Genomic DNA, 17,784 nt, shown 5'->3' with positions numbered 1-17,784 from the left:
ATGGCCATTTTGCAGAATTGCTGCAATGAGCTGGAGTGTATTTTCAAGGTTTGCGTTTGTGCATGTGTTCTTTTTAAACGGTCAAAACAAACACCCCAAAATCTACACTTGCTGAAAGCAATTTAGCACTCTTTTATTCACTCATTATCCACACGTGCTACAGACACAGTCCCACTGAAGGTCTTAAGGGACCAATGATGATCCCATGGATCAAAACGGCAACTCTCTGGTGACCAAACCATAAACCATTCATACTGGTTAGCCTTCAGAGGAATCAAACAGAACTGCACTGGTTATTAAGCTCTAAAACAGTTGCAGTGAAGCACTTTACCATTAATCTCTTTCTACGCAAATCTGTTTAACTGTCAGCTGCTGCTGTCCAGCGTACACTACATTTACATGCACAGCTGGCGCTTGCTCAGCAGGTTGCATGTATTGCATTTGTGATGAGGATTATTTGTAAGTGAGTTATTATAAATAAGATCACCTCTTCATTTAGCCCTGGAAACACTAATCTAGAATTCAGAGCTTTTGACAAGATCTCGTGGTTCTTTGGTTTAGTGGAACATGCCAGTCAGCTGTGCAGAGCTCCAGCTGTGTAGCTGTCAGACATGATAAAATATAACAAAATTAAGATGGCATAAGGTGTTGTTCAACTTTAAAATACCTTCTCCTTCCAACCTAATTTGTACAGACAACTATATGGCAATCATACACTGAAATTGCCTGACAAATGTAAGCGTCAATGAAAAATGGAAATGCTTGAGATTAAATAAACTTGTGTACAAATTCACAGGTAATAAAGCTGAAATGACACATTAGTCAGTTGAAATTTGTCTTAAATCTGTCTTTATTTACAAAATATACGTAAATGTTCAAGAGTTGGATCCAGTCATGCAGTAGGACAGATTATTGTTTTCCTCAGGATGCACCTTTTCAATTCATTTTTTAAATTATTATTATTATTAACAGGGAATGGAACAGGAGAGGGAGAACAGAGGACTGAGACGAGCAACATGTAAAGGGTGGCTTTCTTGAGGTGAAATCTGTTTTCATCCTTACTGTACATGCAAATTAATTCAATAAATATGCATATTACCATCTAAGCAAATGTTAAGAATTTAAACAAGAGACTTTATCTGCATTTATAAAATCAATTAAAAAATAAATCAATCAAAAATCAATTTATAATTTATTAAAGCATTTTAAAACAAAGTAAATACAATATGTCAAGTTTCCTAAGCTTGACTTAAAAAAGAATTGATCAAGCAGAAAACCGTTGACTATGATAGTGAAATATATGAATATTTTTGTTGTTGTTGCTGATGCTATATGAATATGCTGTCATTATCTCCTGTGTTTCAGAATAAAGTAATTTGGCAAATAAATTTAGAATCTTACACTCTTGTTGGGTTTACAGTACAGAAAAGAGTGAAGTGTCCTGTCTCTCTCTCTCTCTCACACACACACACACACACAGTCAGACAGACACACTCACTCACTCACTACACATACAGCAAGAATTCACTACAAAGTAAATATGCTAAGAACAAAAAAAAAAAAAAAAAATCTAAAAAAACTACAAATTCTGATAGGCAACAATATTGACATTAGTTCTCTGATGCCATAATGTATCTGAAAGTATTATTTACATAATTCATAACAATTATGTTGATGAGGAATCCCAACACAAACTTTAAATAATAAGCAAAATCCTTCAAAAATATTTCCTACAAATTGCATAAAATGTTTGTCTGCAGACACTCCTTCTAGTGCGAGATGTCATGAAGACAAGCTGTCTGTCAAACATAAAACACTGTCATCACTGAACATGAGATCAACCAAATCAAACCTGTCATCACTGTATCTCTCCTTCCCTCCTTTTCCATTATACCCTATCATAATAAGAATAAATTAAAACATGGTTTTAGACCCAGCGCCCAGCGGGACATCTCATTGACTTTGGTGAGATTGGTCTGCATGTTTGGATGTTTTGCCACTGGTTCAGTAAGGCACTGAGAGAGGGCGAGCGGGTGTTGGTCCATCCGGCCATTATAAGTTCAGGTTGTGGTCAGAGTCGAGAAGACAAGTGTTCTGGTTAGATGAGTTTTGGTTGGTTGCGTGTCCACTTTCTAAAGGGAATTGCAGTCGTTTCAAAGAGACGGAGTCTATCCCATGCCACACACCACATGATCAGCAAGGGACAGGCTTCCAATCTGAGAATAAGAAAAGAGAGCAGCCCGGCCCATTTGAGACTTGCAGATAGATACACTCTTTTGACAATAACAGAACAATTCATTCAGACAAAAGGCAGTAAATTAAAAAAAGCACTGATCTAAAAGCAGAAAGCTGAAGAGATGGAGCTCCTGTTCATGGCAAACAATTTAAAGCTGCTGTAAATTCCACCGGACTAAGTGGGGTCAAATTAGAACAATTTCAGCAACAAAAGACCCACTGTCTGTTATCGATAGTGTAGTCACACAGCTCATTGAGAAGCTAACTTTCAAACCAAGCAATTTCACTTGACCAAAATCTTTGTGGGGAATTATTTCACCCTTTTCCTACTGATAATTTGTAGAACAAACAGTAAATGTGACTACACCTTTAAAGCACTACTACTGTATGTATCCCTGACAGTTTTGAAGTGAAGTGAAGGGACGTGTGGCAAAGTATGGTGACCCATACCTTGAATTTGAGCTCTGCATTTAACCCATCCAAGTTCAAACACACAGTAGTGAGTAGTGAACACACACACACACACATCCACTGTGAACACAAAAACGGCAACAAAAAACAGCAGCTTTAACACAGTGGGAAACTTTACTTACCTCAGACCTGAACACCAACTCTGATATCATCACTCATCAGAAGTAGATCACCAATTATTAATACCTTCTTCTTAAAAAATGGTATTACCAACAAACAAGAAAAACACACAGAAAACAGTCTTAGACGAACCATTATATTTTGACGCTCTCTGTTCCGTAGACATTATAGCCCTCTCTGTATGTGGTGAAACTCTGTGTGGTGGACGGAGGAGCTGGTTTGAAGTTCTGTGCATTATTGGCAAGTTTTAGGCGTTTGGTCTCCTGGTGTGACTTATAGCAGAACTCCACCAGAGCCACAGTCATGGCCAGACCCAGACCCCCCACCAGGATATAGAACACGCCGGCCACGTTACTGAGACTCAGCGCGCTGGTCTTATCCTGTAGGGGGGAGACATCGTTAGTACAGAAGTAGTGTACGAAGTTGCACACTAAACTACTATATAATAACTAACAAATTAAACATACTTTCACTACCCAGCATGCACTCATTCACACTTTCACATACACAGCAGCGGATCTTTAATTTCACTCTCTTGCACACTAGGAGTTGCAAAACCAGTCAATTCACTGGGTCTGTGTCGACTAGTCATGGTTCAAATGATTCCAGTTGTCCTAGCTTAACATACATTGAAAAGCAGGAGGAAAATTTCTGTCGCTAAATTGTGTTTCCATGGAGGTACATGCTGTTAGCTTGGAATAATAAGCTATAATAAACAAAAATAATTGAAATAATTACATAATTCTCTTAAAAATGGTTAATCTATGGTTGCATTAAGAATCCATGGAATTTTTCCAATGCACAAAAAGTGTTCTTTATGGAGTAAAAAAATAATTAAATAAATCAGATTATCAAACCGTTGTTTACACTAACAAAAATGGTACTTTTAAAAATTGTGCCGTTGCCTTTACATAACGAGCCATAATCAGCAAATAAACTGGAAATTACACTCTTGAAAACTAAAGGCTCTTTATCAGGATCTAAGGTTCCATGATCATTATTTAACATCCACTGAACCCTTCCAATGCACAAAAAAATATTTATAGGGGAAAAATAATTATCAGATTATTGGAACATTCTTTTAATAATAAACACTAATAAACAAACAGTTCTCTGAAGAATAGTTCACTGAAAGTTTCTTAGGGGAGCCCAAAATGATTCTTCTCACATTGTTATGAAACCCTCCATTTGTGCCCATGACGTGGTTTACTTTCACAAAGCACATTATAAGCAGATGCTATATTAATGCTGCAGAATTCTGATATGGTTCATTTCAATCAAAATTGATCCAAAGTTAATGAACATTTTGAAAGTAACTTAACGGTGTCATATGATGTTGCTAAAAAGAACATTATCTGGTGTAATGAAATGTGTTTATGCGGTTTAAGAAAAAAAAAGAAACCTTAAATTATGAAAAAACCTTAAATTATTTTACACATAATTTACATTATTGATTCTCTTCTGTATCCCGCCTTCTGAAACTCTTTTTACAAAGCTCATCGTTCTGAGTAGCAAGATGTGCTCTGATTGGCTAGCTTTCGATATGCGCTGTGATTGGCCAAATGTTTCAAGCATCTGACAGAAATGTTATGCCCCTCAACATATACTATTTGTGCATGTCCCGGTCAGGAAACTGGCATGACAGGACAAAAATTATAAAAACCCATTACAAACGAGGCAGTTGTTGCATCCAATGGGGACATAATTACTGATTACAATTAATTTTACGGTCTTTTTGTGCGTTACATATCGCGCTGTGTAAACATAAAACCATGTCTGCATTTGTGATCGGCGAAATGACAAACAACAAGTGCTACTCTACAGCCGGGGGATTGAGTGAGTGGCAGCCAGCAGCTATAACGAGGAATGATCGGCGGATTCGACGAAGGATCCCAGGCTGGACTCTGCTTCATCCACAGTGAAAGCCGATCTGGCAATCCACAGTGCGAAGTTGATGTATTTTTTCAGCAACCAGCAAGGATCAGCTCTAGGCATGGCAAAGCGGATATCATTCTCTTTTGGAAAGGCCAAACAAAATAGTTTCACTTTCACAATGAAACACACCGCTCCTCCACGAAATGGCGCCGGCAGCAACAGCGAGAATAAAAGGTACACCTTCTTTCTTTGCGTGAAAATTTGGGCGGCATTTTGCAAATCTTCCTACACAATGATGTAGACATGTGGGGGCGTGTTTAAATGAGCCGTTTTGGGGGGCGTGGACAAGTCTTGACTTTCATAAAGAATATCTCTTTAGATTTGAGACTTTAGTCTTTGCAACTTAATAAATATTTTTATGCACCACAAGCTTGTAACACTCCAAAGAGAAAGGAAAAATGTAAATCACATCATACGACCCCTTTAATTTAAGTGGAGCTTAAAGGCTGACATAAAAGTGATTGAGACTTCATAACTTTTTTTTTTTGCAAAATGAATGTGAAAATTGCAATTTCTCACTTGATACAGCAGATTGGACTTTCTGTGCACTCTCCCTTTATGCCAGAAACAGCAAAGACTACTGTAGAAGCAAAAAAAAGAAAGAAAAGGTAACCAGTGATCCACTGACTAGTCGACCACTTTCCACCTAGTAAAAATGACAAGCCATGCAAGTCCTGTTACACACATACAGCACGCAATTCGCTTGGAGGGAAAGAAGATGAGCTAAATAAAAAGGTGTACTAGAGGGATTATTCAAAGGGCATCAAATCAATATGAGATGTGCCCAGAGGTCAAAGGTTAATGTGTTAAAAGCTCAGGCTGCTCAAGAGAGGAAGAAATTATTCCTTCTCACCTCTCATACATTCACTCTACTGGCCAGTGAAATATTACCCTCATATAGAACACACACACACACACGCACGCGCGCACGCACACACACACACACACACACGCACACACACGCACACACACACAGGTGAAGAGCCAGCTCTGAGCCTGTTGCCCCCTCTAGAGGTGAAGTTGAGTCAGTACAGAAACATTACAAATAATCTGCCATCAGAGAACTACATTCAGATCCTCTGGCTTCTTCGGGCTGCCATCTTAATAGAGGAAGAGAGGAAGAGGAGAAGAAGGGGTAAGAATATTGATGTTACTATGGCAATTCCCCTCTCTGAACTACTTCTGCAAGCTTCACAGCCTTCAAAACTCATTAACAGACACCTGCATGCGACCAACGGCACACCTCAAAACACAGACAAGCCTCAACAGGACTCGGTTCTGCTGCTGTGACCACCAACCTGACTGTCTACCAACACTCACAAACATGGTCTGTCTTTACTCGAAGACTGTGAAAGGGCACCATAGCAACAGAGGACTGGGAGTGTAGCATTACTGTCTTAAATGCAAAGCTAGAGACCTGTTTTTTTTAATACATTTACCATTGTTACAGGCCCATTTAGTCCGTGGTAAAGCCTCTGCTGTGCATATGCATATGGGACATGTTTTTAGAGTTAAGTAACTTTTCTATCAGACTGGATTACATAAAGAATTGTAATAAAACAAGTGCATTTTATTCTCACTAACTAGAGTCTCTAGGCAAACATGCTTTCCTGAAAGTGGTCTCTATTAAACCGATGCCACTAGCTAATAAAGGCGGGGATGGGGGGGGGGTGCTATGCAGTCTGAAAACTGAAAATAAACTTACCAGGGATATTTCCCAGGTGTATACATCCACTTAAGCAGATTTGATCCATTTTCAAATAATATAAAGCATTCAGATTCCTAATTACTCCCTTCATTAGCATTACATGATAATGCATCATTGCATCAGGCCAATTAGGAATAATAGTTTCTTTTAAATTTTAATTCTGATCATTAATAACTATGAATGTTGCCTAGAGATGATTTAAACACAACAATATTGAGAATGAGTCAATGTCACAGCAGCAGAATAGAAACAAATCTAATGAAACAGTTAACTTGTAAACTTGCTAAATCTCTGTTATGTATACTTACTGCAAAATACTTTTACTTAACACTTAAATAATGAATGATGTACACTTTTAAGTGCTTTGTAAATCTGTCATATCTCTTTCTCTCTGTGTGTGTTTGTGTGTGTGTGTGTGTGTGTGTGTGTGATGGGTGGGGTTCCTGTTGTGTTGTTTCATTAATCCTAAAGGTACTACATGATATTAGAAAAACTGCATATGTAAAGATTATTTAACAGGAAGGGGCCAAAATTAAGTGAATCCATCTGGGGCCAAATCCACTAAATCCATTAAAAACAGTAAATGATGCTGGGGCGTGTTGTGAAACTGTATTTGTAGAATATGAATGTGTTTGTTTGTTAGCAGTAAATGATTGAGCAGACTAACCTTACTCCCAGAGTCTTTGGTCCCACATTCACCCTTATCGTACCACCACTTGTTTTTCAGCTTGTCTAAGATGCCTTGTTCACTGAGTTTCAACACTGCAAGGTTTACAGGAGTTCTTCACGAGGGGAAATAACATAAATAACATGGCACCATTATGTTATTTTATGTTATTAACACTTAAACCTACTGAATATCTGTTAACCAAAGTGATACTGTAGGACACCTGGCCTTGTGCTGTTGATATCGTAGACAGCGAGAGAATAAGAGAGGGAGAGGTGGAGAGAGAGAGGGAATGCAGGCAGGGCTAGCCTCAGTGTTACCTTCGACCTTCGACCTGGCAGTGCTACCTACTGTTATCGCTTTGAGTAATCGGCACTCACTGTTCCAACAGAGGCAGAGAGAGTAATCGTGGTATCAGCCAAACAGAGCATAATTAAAAACAGCATTGGGCAGGTGAGTTTCGTTATTTTAATTGTGGTGCAAATGCAGCTTTTCTAACCCAGTATTCAGCAAGCTGGATCCATCAGGAGAAAAAACCCTTACTTGACTAACAGACAAAACAGGACCCAGCAGTCAGAAGGGGAACCGGTCTGTGGTGGGTGAGGGCTGAAGCAAAACATCTTACAAACGAAAACACAGATCTTTCATTAAAGTCATGTAAATAAAATATTAATATGAGGGGATTTGGAAGATATTTGCATTATGCATCCTATTGAAAATTTTATTTGCAACGATTTCCAGGACATACAAAATAATAGAAACAGTACTGCTTAAAGATGTTACTATTCCTTCTGGGCATTTCGTTTTGTAAGATGTTAGTATGTCATCAGCAGGACTGCTGGGAAACTCAGTTTATTTTCCTTCTGCTAAATGATGAGGGTCGTAATCCAGCAAAGCAAATATTCCATACTTACCGCTGTAACACAAGTCAGCTTCAGACATCGATTGGTTTGACACCTGACAAATAATACCTTGAAAGAATGCGATTAAATTAGGGAGAGATGGACCTATTGCTTGAGTACATTCAATTAGTATTTACGGCTGTAAAAAGCCACAATACATTGCTTCATTTTCATTTCTACCCATGCAACAGAACTTTACAAACATAGTTTCTTAAAATTTTAAATTAAAATCAAAATTTTAAATCACTAATACATTAATACATTGCTACTACTTCAACAGTGTGTTCTAGTTAGAATGATAGAAATAGAATGGATAATGATATAGTCTAATACTGTTTATGTTAAATTGAATCCTGTATATGAGCATAGAAACCTCCAGTAACAGCTGGATCTATCAGTAATCCATGCGCAAAAAATAGGCCCTGATTCTTATATCTATGACCACTTCCTACTGTTTTGACGTACATTTTAAATACTGTTGCTGTACTACATGTTTGCTATGTGAAGCTTTATGCCAGCGGTTCTCAATTCCAGTCCTCGTGCCCCCCAGCTCTGCATATTTTGTATGTCTCTCTGTGTTAACGCACCTGATTCAGATAATCAGCTTTTTAGAAGTGAGCTCCGTGCATGAACTCTTTTCCCATTGACATGGTCCCTACACAGTGTTCATTGCTCTCTGCTCCCTGAGCAGGGGAAATCTGTTGAAGTTTACTTTACTTCCGAACATTCATTCACAGATTTGCGCTGCGCAACCTCTTCACAAACGGAAGTGTGATATCATATTCCTAAGTAAATAAATACAATTTAAATTCATGTCTTGCTCACTTTAATGCACTTGGAACTGGAACTGAAATCATGGTGGAATATCCGGTGATATGAAGGGCACTTACGTTCGAATAGAACAAACATCTGAAGCCATAAGCAATACTACAAATTTGCAGAGCAGGGGGACAGGAGGACTGGAATTGAGAACTGCTGCTTTACGCTATATGTGTTGGGATTTTCTGTATATTTACAGCATACTACAGTGTATTGTTTTTCATTTTGCTGTGCGCTAATAGTATGGCATACCTGCTGGGTTTTGCTGAATTACTCCATTCATGCATTTTGGATCAGATAGAAGTCAATAAATGAGGAACATGCAGTTGTGATGTCATAACAGACTAGACACCCTCTACCCAGCATGCTCAACTTATCAATGCATGGACTAGGCAGCCATTTTGGTCTCAGAGTTTAGAGCGAGAGCCAATTACTGCAGTGAACTCGCTTCTGAAGACCTAACAGGACTGAGTGTGGCTGCCTTGCCCTCATGATAGGCTGAATACAGGGTAACCATTCTGCAGGCACAGGCGCTAAAGAAAAGTGTCCATAAATTCATTGAGAAGTGTGTGTGACTATACTGAATTTGTGCTTTCTTGTTGTGTGTGTGCACCCATATGCAGATGAATGTGTGCACTTTGTGAGTCAACAATCCGTCACCAGATCTTCCTCCACCTTTGATTTCTAGGAGTGTTTTATTAGAATTCTCACGTTTTCCTGTGATGTTTTGGCCCTTCATGACTGTCTGGCCCAGCGGGCAAATATTTTTCTATAATCCCAAAAACAAGGGAGCTACGGGCTTTTCCATGGGTTAAACGTCAATTCAGAGAATAATCTGAGAAAGCTGGTGGCTCCAAAGGGATTTGCATACTTGCGGCAGGAAGTTGGCCAAAGACCAAAACCACGTTTCTTTCTTCCAAAAAGAAAAAATAGAAGAAAAAATGTCATCTGGCTGTTTGTGACGATACCAAAGTCTTCACACTTTTCGACTATCACTAACAAACAATCAGTCAACATGTCCAAATGTTTGGAAATGCTTAGTGATTTGGATAATATCAGCATAAATCCTTGTCATTTGTGAAGACTTTGTAAGGGACAAGACAAACTAATAAAAAATGTTATTAACTAAAATGTATGATTTCAGAATGCATTGAAATATTACAGTTTTTTTAATCTCTAAACTGTTCTAATTGGTATGTTTATGTACTAACCTAATTATCAATCAATAAGCTATAAAGGCGTGCTGACTTCGAAAAAGAAACCCAAGGTAAACTGAATACAGTAATTAGGCATCACAGCTGAATATGGTGTTGATGTATTGCTATTAACTTGTAAAATTTAATAACTTCATTGTTGCTGGTCTTCAGTGATAAATGCAAAATACTTGAATGCATTTAGACCAAAAAATAAAATGTATCATTATGCTGATATTGTCCAAAACCCAAAACACTTTGCTCAGGGCATTTCATAACTTTTGGAGCATTTTTTAAACTACAATGTAAACACACGAGCAACATCTACGCTAAACTACAGCTCCAAAACTATTAAAGTATATTCACCAAAAAATATAAATTCTGGAATCACTTTCTCACCCTTGTGTCATTCAAAACCCTTTTGACGTTATTTCTTCTGTGGAACACAAAAAAAATATTTAGAAAACTGCTGGTAACCAAACCGTTTCGGTGACCACTGTATAGACAAAATATGTTGATGTTTCACAGAAGAAAGTAAAAAAAAAAAAGTTATTTCTTTTATCCAAAGCGACTTACAGTGCATTCAGGCTAACATTTTTACCTAACGTATTCCCTGGGAATCGAACCCACAACCTTTTGCACTGCTAACACAATGATCTACCACTGAATGACATGAGTACAGTAAAGTAAAGAATAACTGATGATGGGTCGTTGAATTATTAGAAAAATAATGCACACCCAAGGTTCACGTCGTGGCCATTACACCTCGGGTGTAACATCAAACAGGTTCAGCCAATCCTCTATGCTTTAGAAAGAGATCCTCGTACATCTTTCTGCAGATAGCCCATTAAATCCTGATGCCTGGTATACACAAACAGTACATTTTCAGATGATCTATCATTACAGATCAGAGAAGAGCCAGAGAGGACCTAGTCTATTTTAGATAAAACAAGCTGCTTGTTTTACCACATGAACAAACAAACCCTCGAGGTGGTTCCTAATAAGCTGCACTCTTGGAGACCCTGACCTTCCTCCACACATCCACCCACCCTAGACTTTATTCTTCTCCTCCTCTGCTTCCTTTCCTCCATTAGCCAAGTAAAGGGTCACATCTGAACACAGTTTACCTTATTACATAAGCTCCAAAAACTGTTACATTAGCAGCACTTACAGTAACTTCGCAGTAGTGCTAATGTCCTTGGGTCTTTAGGCACAGTTTGCTCGTGTCCACCCCTGAGGGTCACGGTACTGTTGGCGGGGGTCATATGTCACAGCCTTGCCGATTACTCGTAGCTATGAAATGGTTGTTTGGGTGAGATTGAGGCTGACCTTCGAGTCCCCTCCCCCGCTGCCGCACTCTCCCTTGTCGTACCACCATTTATTTTTCAGCTTGTCCAGCAGGCCCTGCTCATTCAGCTTTAACACCGCCAGGTTTACAGCGCTTCTTCAAATGATAAACACATAGCTCGTAAGAAAAGGGACAGGTTCGTGAGAAATCTAATGAGACTGCCGCAACTGGCAGTTGCTTTTTTGTTAGGGGTAAATACAAGAGGAGAGACCGGTTAACTGGTGAAGTGGTTGGACCGCGCGAATGGTTAACTGGTAGTTTTTGGACCGTTTGTTTGGTTAATTGCGTCAACGACTAGGTACAGACAGAAGCGTGTGTGCAAGTAAGGTGTGTGCGGTGCTAAGTGGACAGAGATAAACATAAAGAAGTGAGATTATAAGAAAAAGAGTGCTGGTGAATGATGGGAATGATGCAGGAAGATAACAAAAAGTGTATGGCATGACATGCATAGCAGCAGTAAGTACAGTGCAGTTGCAGAGAAAAAAAAATCCAGCCATGCAAACATTACAGAACTGCAATCACAGCACAAAGCAAAGGACAGAGAAGACAAAAAAGAGGAAGAAGGACAACAAGAAAAGGGGGGTAGGAAATCAACAGCAACAGGCATTGCGCTGCAAAAATGGACTGTAAATTAAAAGTTATGTGGCATTTCTGTAGAGAGAAACATGATAGAAACATCACCACTACATACAGTACATAAATAAACAACAACAAAAAAACTGAACACACAGACGTGGTTACCTTATCATGTAACACAAGAGAAAGAGAGAAATAGGCAGAATGAAAACAAAACAGAAGGAAAAGGTTTGAGGTAGAAAGAATGAGAAAAGTTAAGAGGTTGAGAGAATGAAAAACACAACATGAATGAGACGGAGAGAAGAGAGATATGGTGGAATCAGGGTAGGTGGAATACTATAACAACTGTGTGAATTGTTATATTATTCCACCCACCTTAATGCCGACCCTTTGGGCGTGGCCACACCGTAGCCCTTGGAGTCCAGGTTCCCTCCCACCTTCATAGTGTCACACGGCTTTCTCTGCTCGATGTATTCGTTCATCGTGGACTCGAGCAGGAACGCAAACTTCCCCTTCGACTTGCGCACGCGAGCCACTCCGTCAGGGGTGGTCTTTACGAAGACGGAGGGCTCGGCGGACTTCATGTAAGACCACATCTTTTCGTAGACGGCAATCTTTGAACGCTGAAAGAGAGAAAGGACAAAGAGGAAATAAATGGAAGAGAGAGAGAAATGATAGTTTCATGACCTTGTACAAATAAAAAGTGTCTGGCTAAAATTTCCTGTCAGCAGGGATGTACAGTGACTCATTTTGTGACCTATACGAACCCATCATAAACCGCCATGAATAATTTTCCACTATATTATTAGATACATATATGACATATGCCAGGAGCATTTCTAGCCGTTCATCAGTACTGAGGCACAGGGCCCCCATCAAAAAAGTGTCCCTATATTTAAATATTTTTTTTTACTATTTTGGTTATATAAGGATATAAATGGTCTTTTCCTTGCTCACAAGCTGCACACACAATAAGCTGCTTCCTCACTGACACAATAGCAGACAAGTTTTGCAAGTTTCGTTTCATATCATGGAATTTAGGCAAATATCAACTTAGGGATCTTTTTGTTTTCGGTCTCATAAAATATCCTATTACACTGTGAAGAACTGCTGCAAACATGTCCGTGCATGAGTAAACTCTCTAAATCAATCAAGATTAGATGACTAGATCTTATTAGATGAATGATGATGCATTCACAAATCTGCCATACAGTACATGGCTGCTGAAATATCGTCAGAGAAAAAAAAAAAAAAAAGATTCTGGGTCAGAATATATGTAGCCTACCTGTATATGGAAATCTGTTGACAACCACCATTTAAACCAAGAACCATTGTTTCAGATGTCTCACATTACAGTCATCCCACCCCAGACACACTGTCAGCTAAAGGTCTTTTGTACAAGAACCCCCAAGGACTTTTAATCATAGAGACTCCTGGTGCCATGAGACTAAACCGACAACAGCAGAGTATAAAATCTTAGTAGCAAACTATGAGCTCTTCAAATAATCACCGAAAAGGTCCTTTACATTCTTAAGAGGATTGTGAATATACCATAAAAAAAATCAAATAAAAAAAAAGACAGAAATTATGGCTATACTAATTATTGTAATTCTGCTGAAATCGAGATGAATCATAGCTTAAGTTTCATAAACCAAAATATTCTGTGTCCATTTCAAGCAAAAATAGCTATAAATGGCCATGTAGCAGACAAGAAATCTCTGGAGAGAATACACACACATACACCTAAATTTATTAGGACAAAAACACACAAACACACACACACACTCCTTCCTTTATAGGACACAGTTTTGCACACATACTCTCATACATATCTTCATACATTTAAGTAGGTTAACTTGACCTCCAAACAGCTAGTGTAGGAGTGTATTTGTGCATGTGTTTTTCTTGGGTTTTCAGGCACAAACTGTAGAATTTAAAGGAAGAAATGTGCAATTTCTGTGCCACAAAAGGCACCAGAAGAAATGCAAAAATTATGTCTCTTTTCAGGTCTCTAACATGATAAACATCTATATACCATTGGATGATCTGGGTCTGGCTGGTTGGATGCTCAAGTACATAACAGAGCTATTAACCATGGTGGGCACAATTTTTAAATATTGACTTGCCAATATATTCCTATACTCAAACCCATAAACAGAATTTTCCCAGAAAGCCTTTTTGTATTTTTTTATTTTCATTAACCCGTCATTATCTTCATTAAAAGAATAATTCCCCCAAAATAAAAGTTCTGTCATCGTTTACTCAGACTTGTGTTCTTTCAGACCTGTATTAGCAAGTGGAAATTCTGAAGACCTTTTTCATGTAAGTCCTAAAAAACTATAGGCCTACATAAAAGTCTCTTTTAAGTTGTTATGACCCAACAATATTGATTTCCAAAAATTCAGATTTAAATCATTTGTTGAGATTTCACTAGAATAAGAAAGAACAGTAAAAACAGTAATATTGTGAAATATTATTATAACCTTTTATAACTTTATTCCTGTAATGGCAAACAGATAATACTTTAGTCTTAAGTGTTGCATTATCATTTGATTATTTATTTAAACCTTTTAATTTTTTTTTTTTTTTTTTGGTGACCATTCCACCATATACCAGCATTGTATTTCTACCTAAAAACCTAAACTCAAACCAGCATTACCATCTAATTGCTGAGCTATACACTAACACTACTTGTTAGGAGAGTTTGTTGCAATGAACACAAGGTGGAGACCGTCTCCACATCAAATTCAGTCTGACTCTGTGTCAGCTGCTCTCCTCTCATCACTGCTCTGATCCAGTTTGTTAACAGATTTTGTTAACAACTCATGAAAGAGAGAGGAGCTAAAGGGCACCTCAATTCATGTGTTCTCCATCTCTGTCTCCAACCACTCTTTAGTGGGTCTGTGATGTGACAGTGACTGTGTGAGAGATGTGACAGTGACTGTGTGACACACACACACACACACACACACATACACACACACACACAGTGAGTGAGTAATCGTGACATTAAGGTGAAATGACAGGATGAGCTCATCAGCAGTGGTGTATCTGGGTCATCTTAAAACTGCCCTGTTCCCTGTCATCTTAAAACACACATGCACACACACAAAAACACAAACACACACTCTTACATGAAAAATGGTATCTGACTGATATTCAGTAAAACATTAGTTTAGATTAGTTAAAGATGGTCGCATGCCACTTTTTTGTGAAACTGACAATTGACTGTAATCTCAGTTTACTTTTAATATGTGCGTTCCTTTAGATCCCTTAGTCATTTCATATTTGAGTTCTTTAAGAAAACAATAGTCTACCACATCACCCCATGAACATGTAAAGTATAGCTGTCTAAATTAATCATGCTTAAGAAAATAAATCAAAGACATTTCCTCAATCCCATATATCAGAATTTCTCAATCCAGAATCAAAAAACCCTTCCAATACTGCACATTCTGAATGTCTCCTTTAATTGACAAATTCACTTAAGCTTCTAGTGGCTAATGAGTTGAATAATGCACATTAGGCTTTGTTCAGAAAGGCAGAAAAATAAGATTTCTGGCACATTTAACTCATTTCCTTTTTTTTGGGGGGGGGGGGGCAAACCATATTCATATGTGATTTACAAGCTGATTAAAATTTTATTTTTACTGGAAACCACAGGGACAACAACATAAGTGCATTTTCTTAGATTCAGTGTTGGTGTACTTGATGCAGTTTGCCTGTAGAAACAAATATACACTACAGTTCAAAAGTTTGGGGTCAATAAGATTGTTTTGTATGAAACTGATACTTATTCAGCAAGGATTAATTTAATTGATAAAAAGTGACAGTAAAGACTTTTTTGGAGAGAAAAAAAAGAAAATTCTATAAAAACTAAGATTTTAAATAAATGCTGTTCTTTTGACCTTTCTAAGCATCAAATCAGCGCATTAGACAAGATTATCAAGGGATCATGTAACACTGAAGACTGGATTAAAGGATGCTAAAAAATTAAGCTTTCCCTTCACAGAAATACATACACATATATTAAAATAGAAACCAGTTATCTTTAACTATACAATATTATTATTTCACTGTATTTTTGATAAACCAAATGCAGCCTTGCTGAGCATAAGAGACTTCTTTCAAAGACATAAAAACAAAACTGTAACAAACACAAACTTCTGAACAGTAGTGTAGATGTCAATAAGGGCAAGAACCAAAATATGGTTGAGGACCTTCAAGATCAGGACTAACATGTTGTCTACACCGGATGCAACAGTTGTTGCACAGCTCCGTAACAGCTAAATTCTGTCTGCATTGGATGTGACAAAGCAACCGTTGCAAATAATCTGTCCTTTGTGTCAGTATGTCATAAATAGAACAAGGCAGCACCACAATGCTTGTGTCCGGTTTAGCGCCGGTATAAGAAACACTGGCACAGAATACAAGTTTTATTATTATCAAAAACCACACAGGCTTATTTCCTCATTTTGGCTAAAAATGGCAGTAATATTTGCCAGTACATTTTAATTGCTGTCTTACCCTGAAGAACTCTTTGGTGGAACCGGAGTCGAGTGTTCCGTAGGCGATCTCAGTCTGCTTGGCCAGGTCTTCTGCACTCTCTATAGGCGACACCATCCTTTCCACAGTCAGGAAAGCAGCTAGATTGGCAGTGTAGGATGAAATGATGATCAGAGTGAAGAACCACCACACACCTCCAACAATACGGCCAGACAGAGACCTAAGAGAGAGGGAAAGAGGAAGCAAGAAAGACAATGGGAGAGCAAACAAATTCCCTGTGGAAGGTTAACAATTAGCACAGAGATATTAAGACTATTACTGCTGATAAAAAATTCAAATGTCTCTAAGAAACTGACAAAAAAAAGCACTCAAAGTACAAGTGAAGCTTCTATTTGGACAGGTGTATCTCATGAGAGATACCAGAAAGATGAGGATGAGAAGAACAGGGTCACAAAGATGACCTCAAAGATGAAAGACAAGAATTCAAGAGAAATAAAGTGAATGGGCAGGAATACCTAATGAATGAATAGATGAATGATGGAATGAGTGAAGAGGGCTAACACGCCTCCACTGAAACAGTTTATAAACACCAACTGCTGACAGTAAAACTAGAGACATGCAGCAAGAACACGGTAGCCCTCCAAGAAAGAGAAAAAGAGAGTGAAAGAGAGAAAATCTGAACATTTTACAGTCAACACATAGTGAATATAAATTATTTTAGTTGGTGCCCAGCAGTGGTTCTCAAACTAGTTTTGGATATTATGAAAAAAAATTTTTTAATAATTGATTTATACTTTCATTAAAAAACATTGTTGAATGTTTAATAATTAACATTAACAAGAAAAGTTTCAACAAAAAACTTTTAAAGTAACATCAAAAATGCTGTTGTATTTCAAATTGCTTATTATTTCCCTCATTTTCAAGTTATTTCAAACAAAATAATCTGTTAAATGATTTGTCATTACAAAATTGCCTACGAATACTGTCAGACATTATTATGGTGAAAGTAGTGCAAAGGTTTCTTTAGATTCGAAGAGCACTATGCCTTAAAATTGATTTAAAACAAGCTGTACTTCAAAAGAGAAAAAGAGGAGATAAAGACAGGAACACTTGTAGTGACCATATTGTGACTGATTGATGGAATGATTGAAATAATTAATTAATGAATGAACAGGTGTAAAAATGAGTGAATAAATGAAGTGATGAAACTGATGACAGAATTTGTTAAGATTAGAAGATGAGCTTCTTAAATGTGAGACACCCCAAGTAGAATAACATATATGCACCATGAAAGACAAGAGGAC

General features: G+C 37.9%; 1 protein-coding gene across 4 annotated transcripts in view; it reads right to left on the bottom strand.

Annotated features, from left to right (window-relative positions):
• Nucleotides 1-869: 869 nt before the first annotated feature.
• Nucleotides 870-17,784, bottom strand: part of LOC113091371 (glutamate receptor 3-like) — a 35,694-nt gene continuing 18,779 nt past the window's right edge. The window contains exons 12-16 of one of the 4 annotated variants that reach the window (XM_026256856.1): nt 16,502-16,700; nt 12,350-12,597; nt 11,380-11,494; nt 2,959-3,206; nt 870-2,216 (exon numbers count right to left, since the gene is read on the bottom strand). In XM_026256856.1, coding sequence (XP_026112641.1) covers nt 2,961-3,206; nt 11,380-11,494; nt 12,350-12,597; nt 16,502-16,700 — 808 coding nt within the window. In that variant the 3' untranslated portion in view covers nt 870-2,216; nt 2,959-2,960. Of the gene's footprint in view, nt 2,217-2,958; nt 3,207-7,136; nt 7,252-10,670; nt 11,495-12,349; nt 12,598-16,501; nt 16,701-17,784 lie in introns of those variants that run through there. The other 3 variants (XM_026256857.1, XM_026256859.1, XM_026256858.1) reach the window with 3 other exon arrangements.

Source organism: Carassius auratus, unplaced genomic scaffold, assembly GCF_003368295.1.
Source record: "Carassius auratus strain Wakin unplaced genomic scaffold, ASM336829v1 scaf_tig00214183_4049273_7079891, whole genome shotgun sequence".
Taxonomy (NCBI): domain Eukaryota; kingdom Metazoa; phylum Chordata; class Actinopteri; order Cypriniformes; family Cyprinidae; genus Carassius; species Carassius auratus.
Note: the sequence above shows the minus strand (reverse complement) of the source record. Positions and strands in the feature narration are given on the sequence as shown.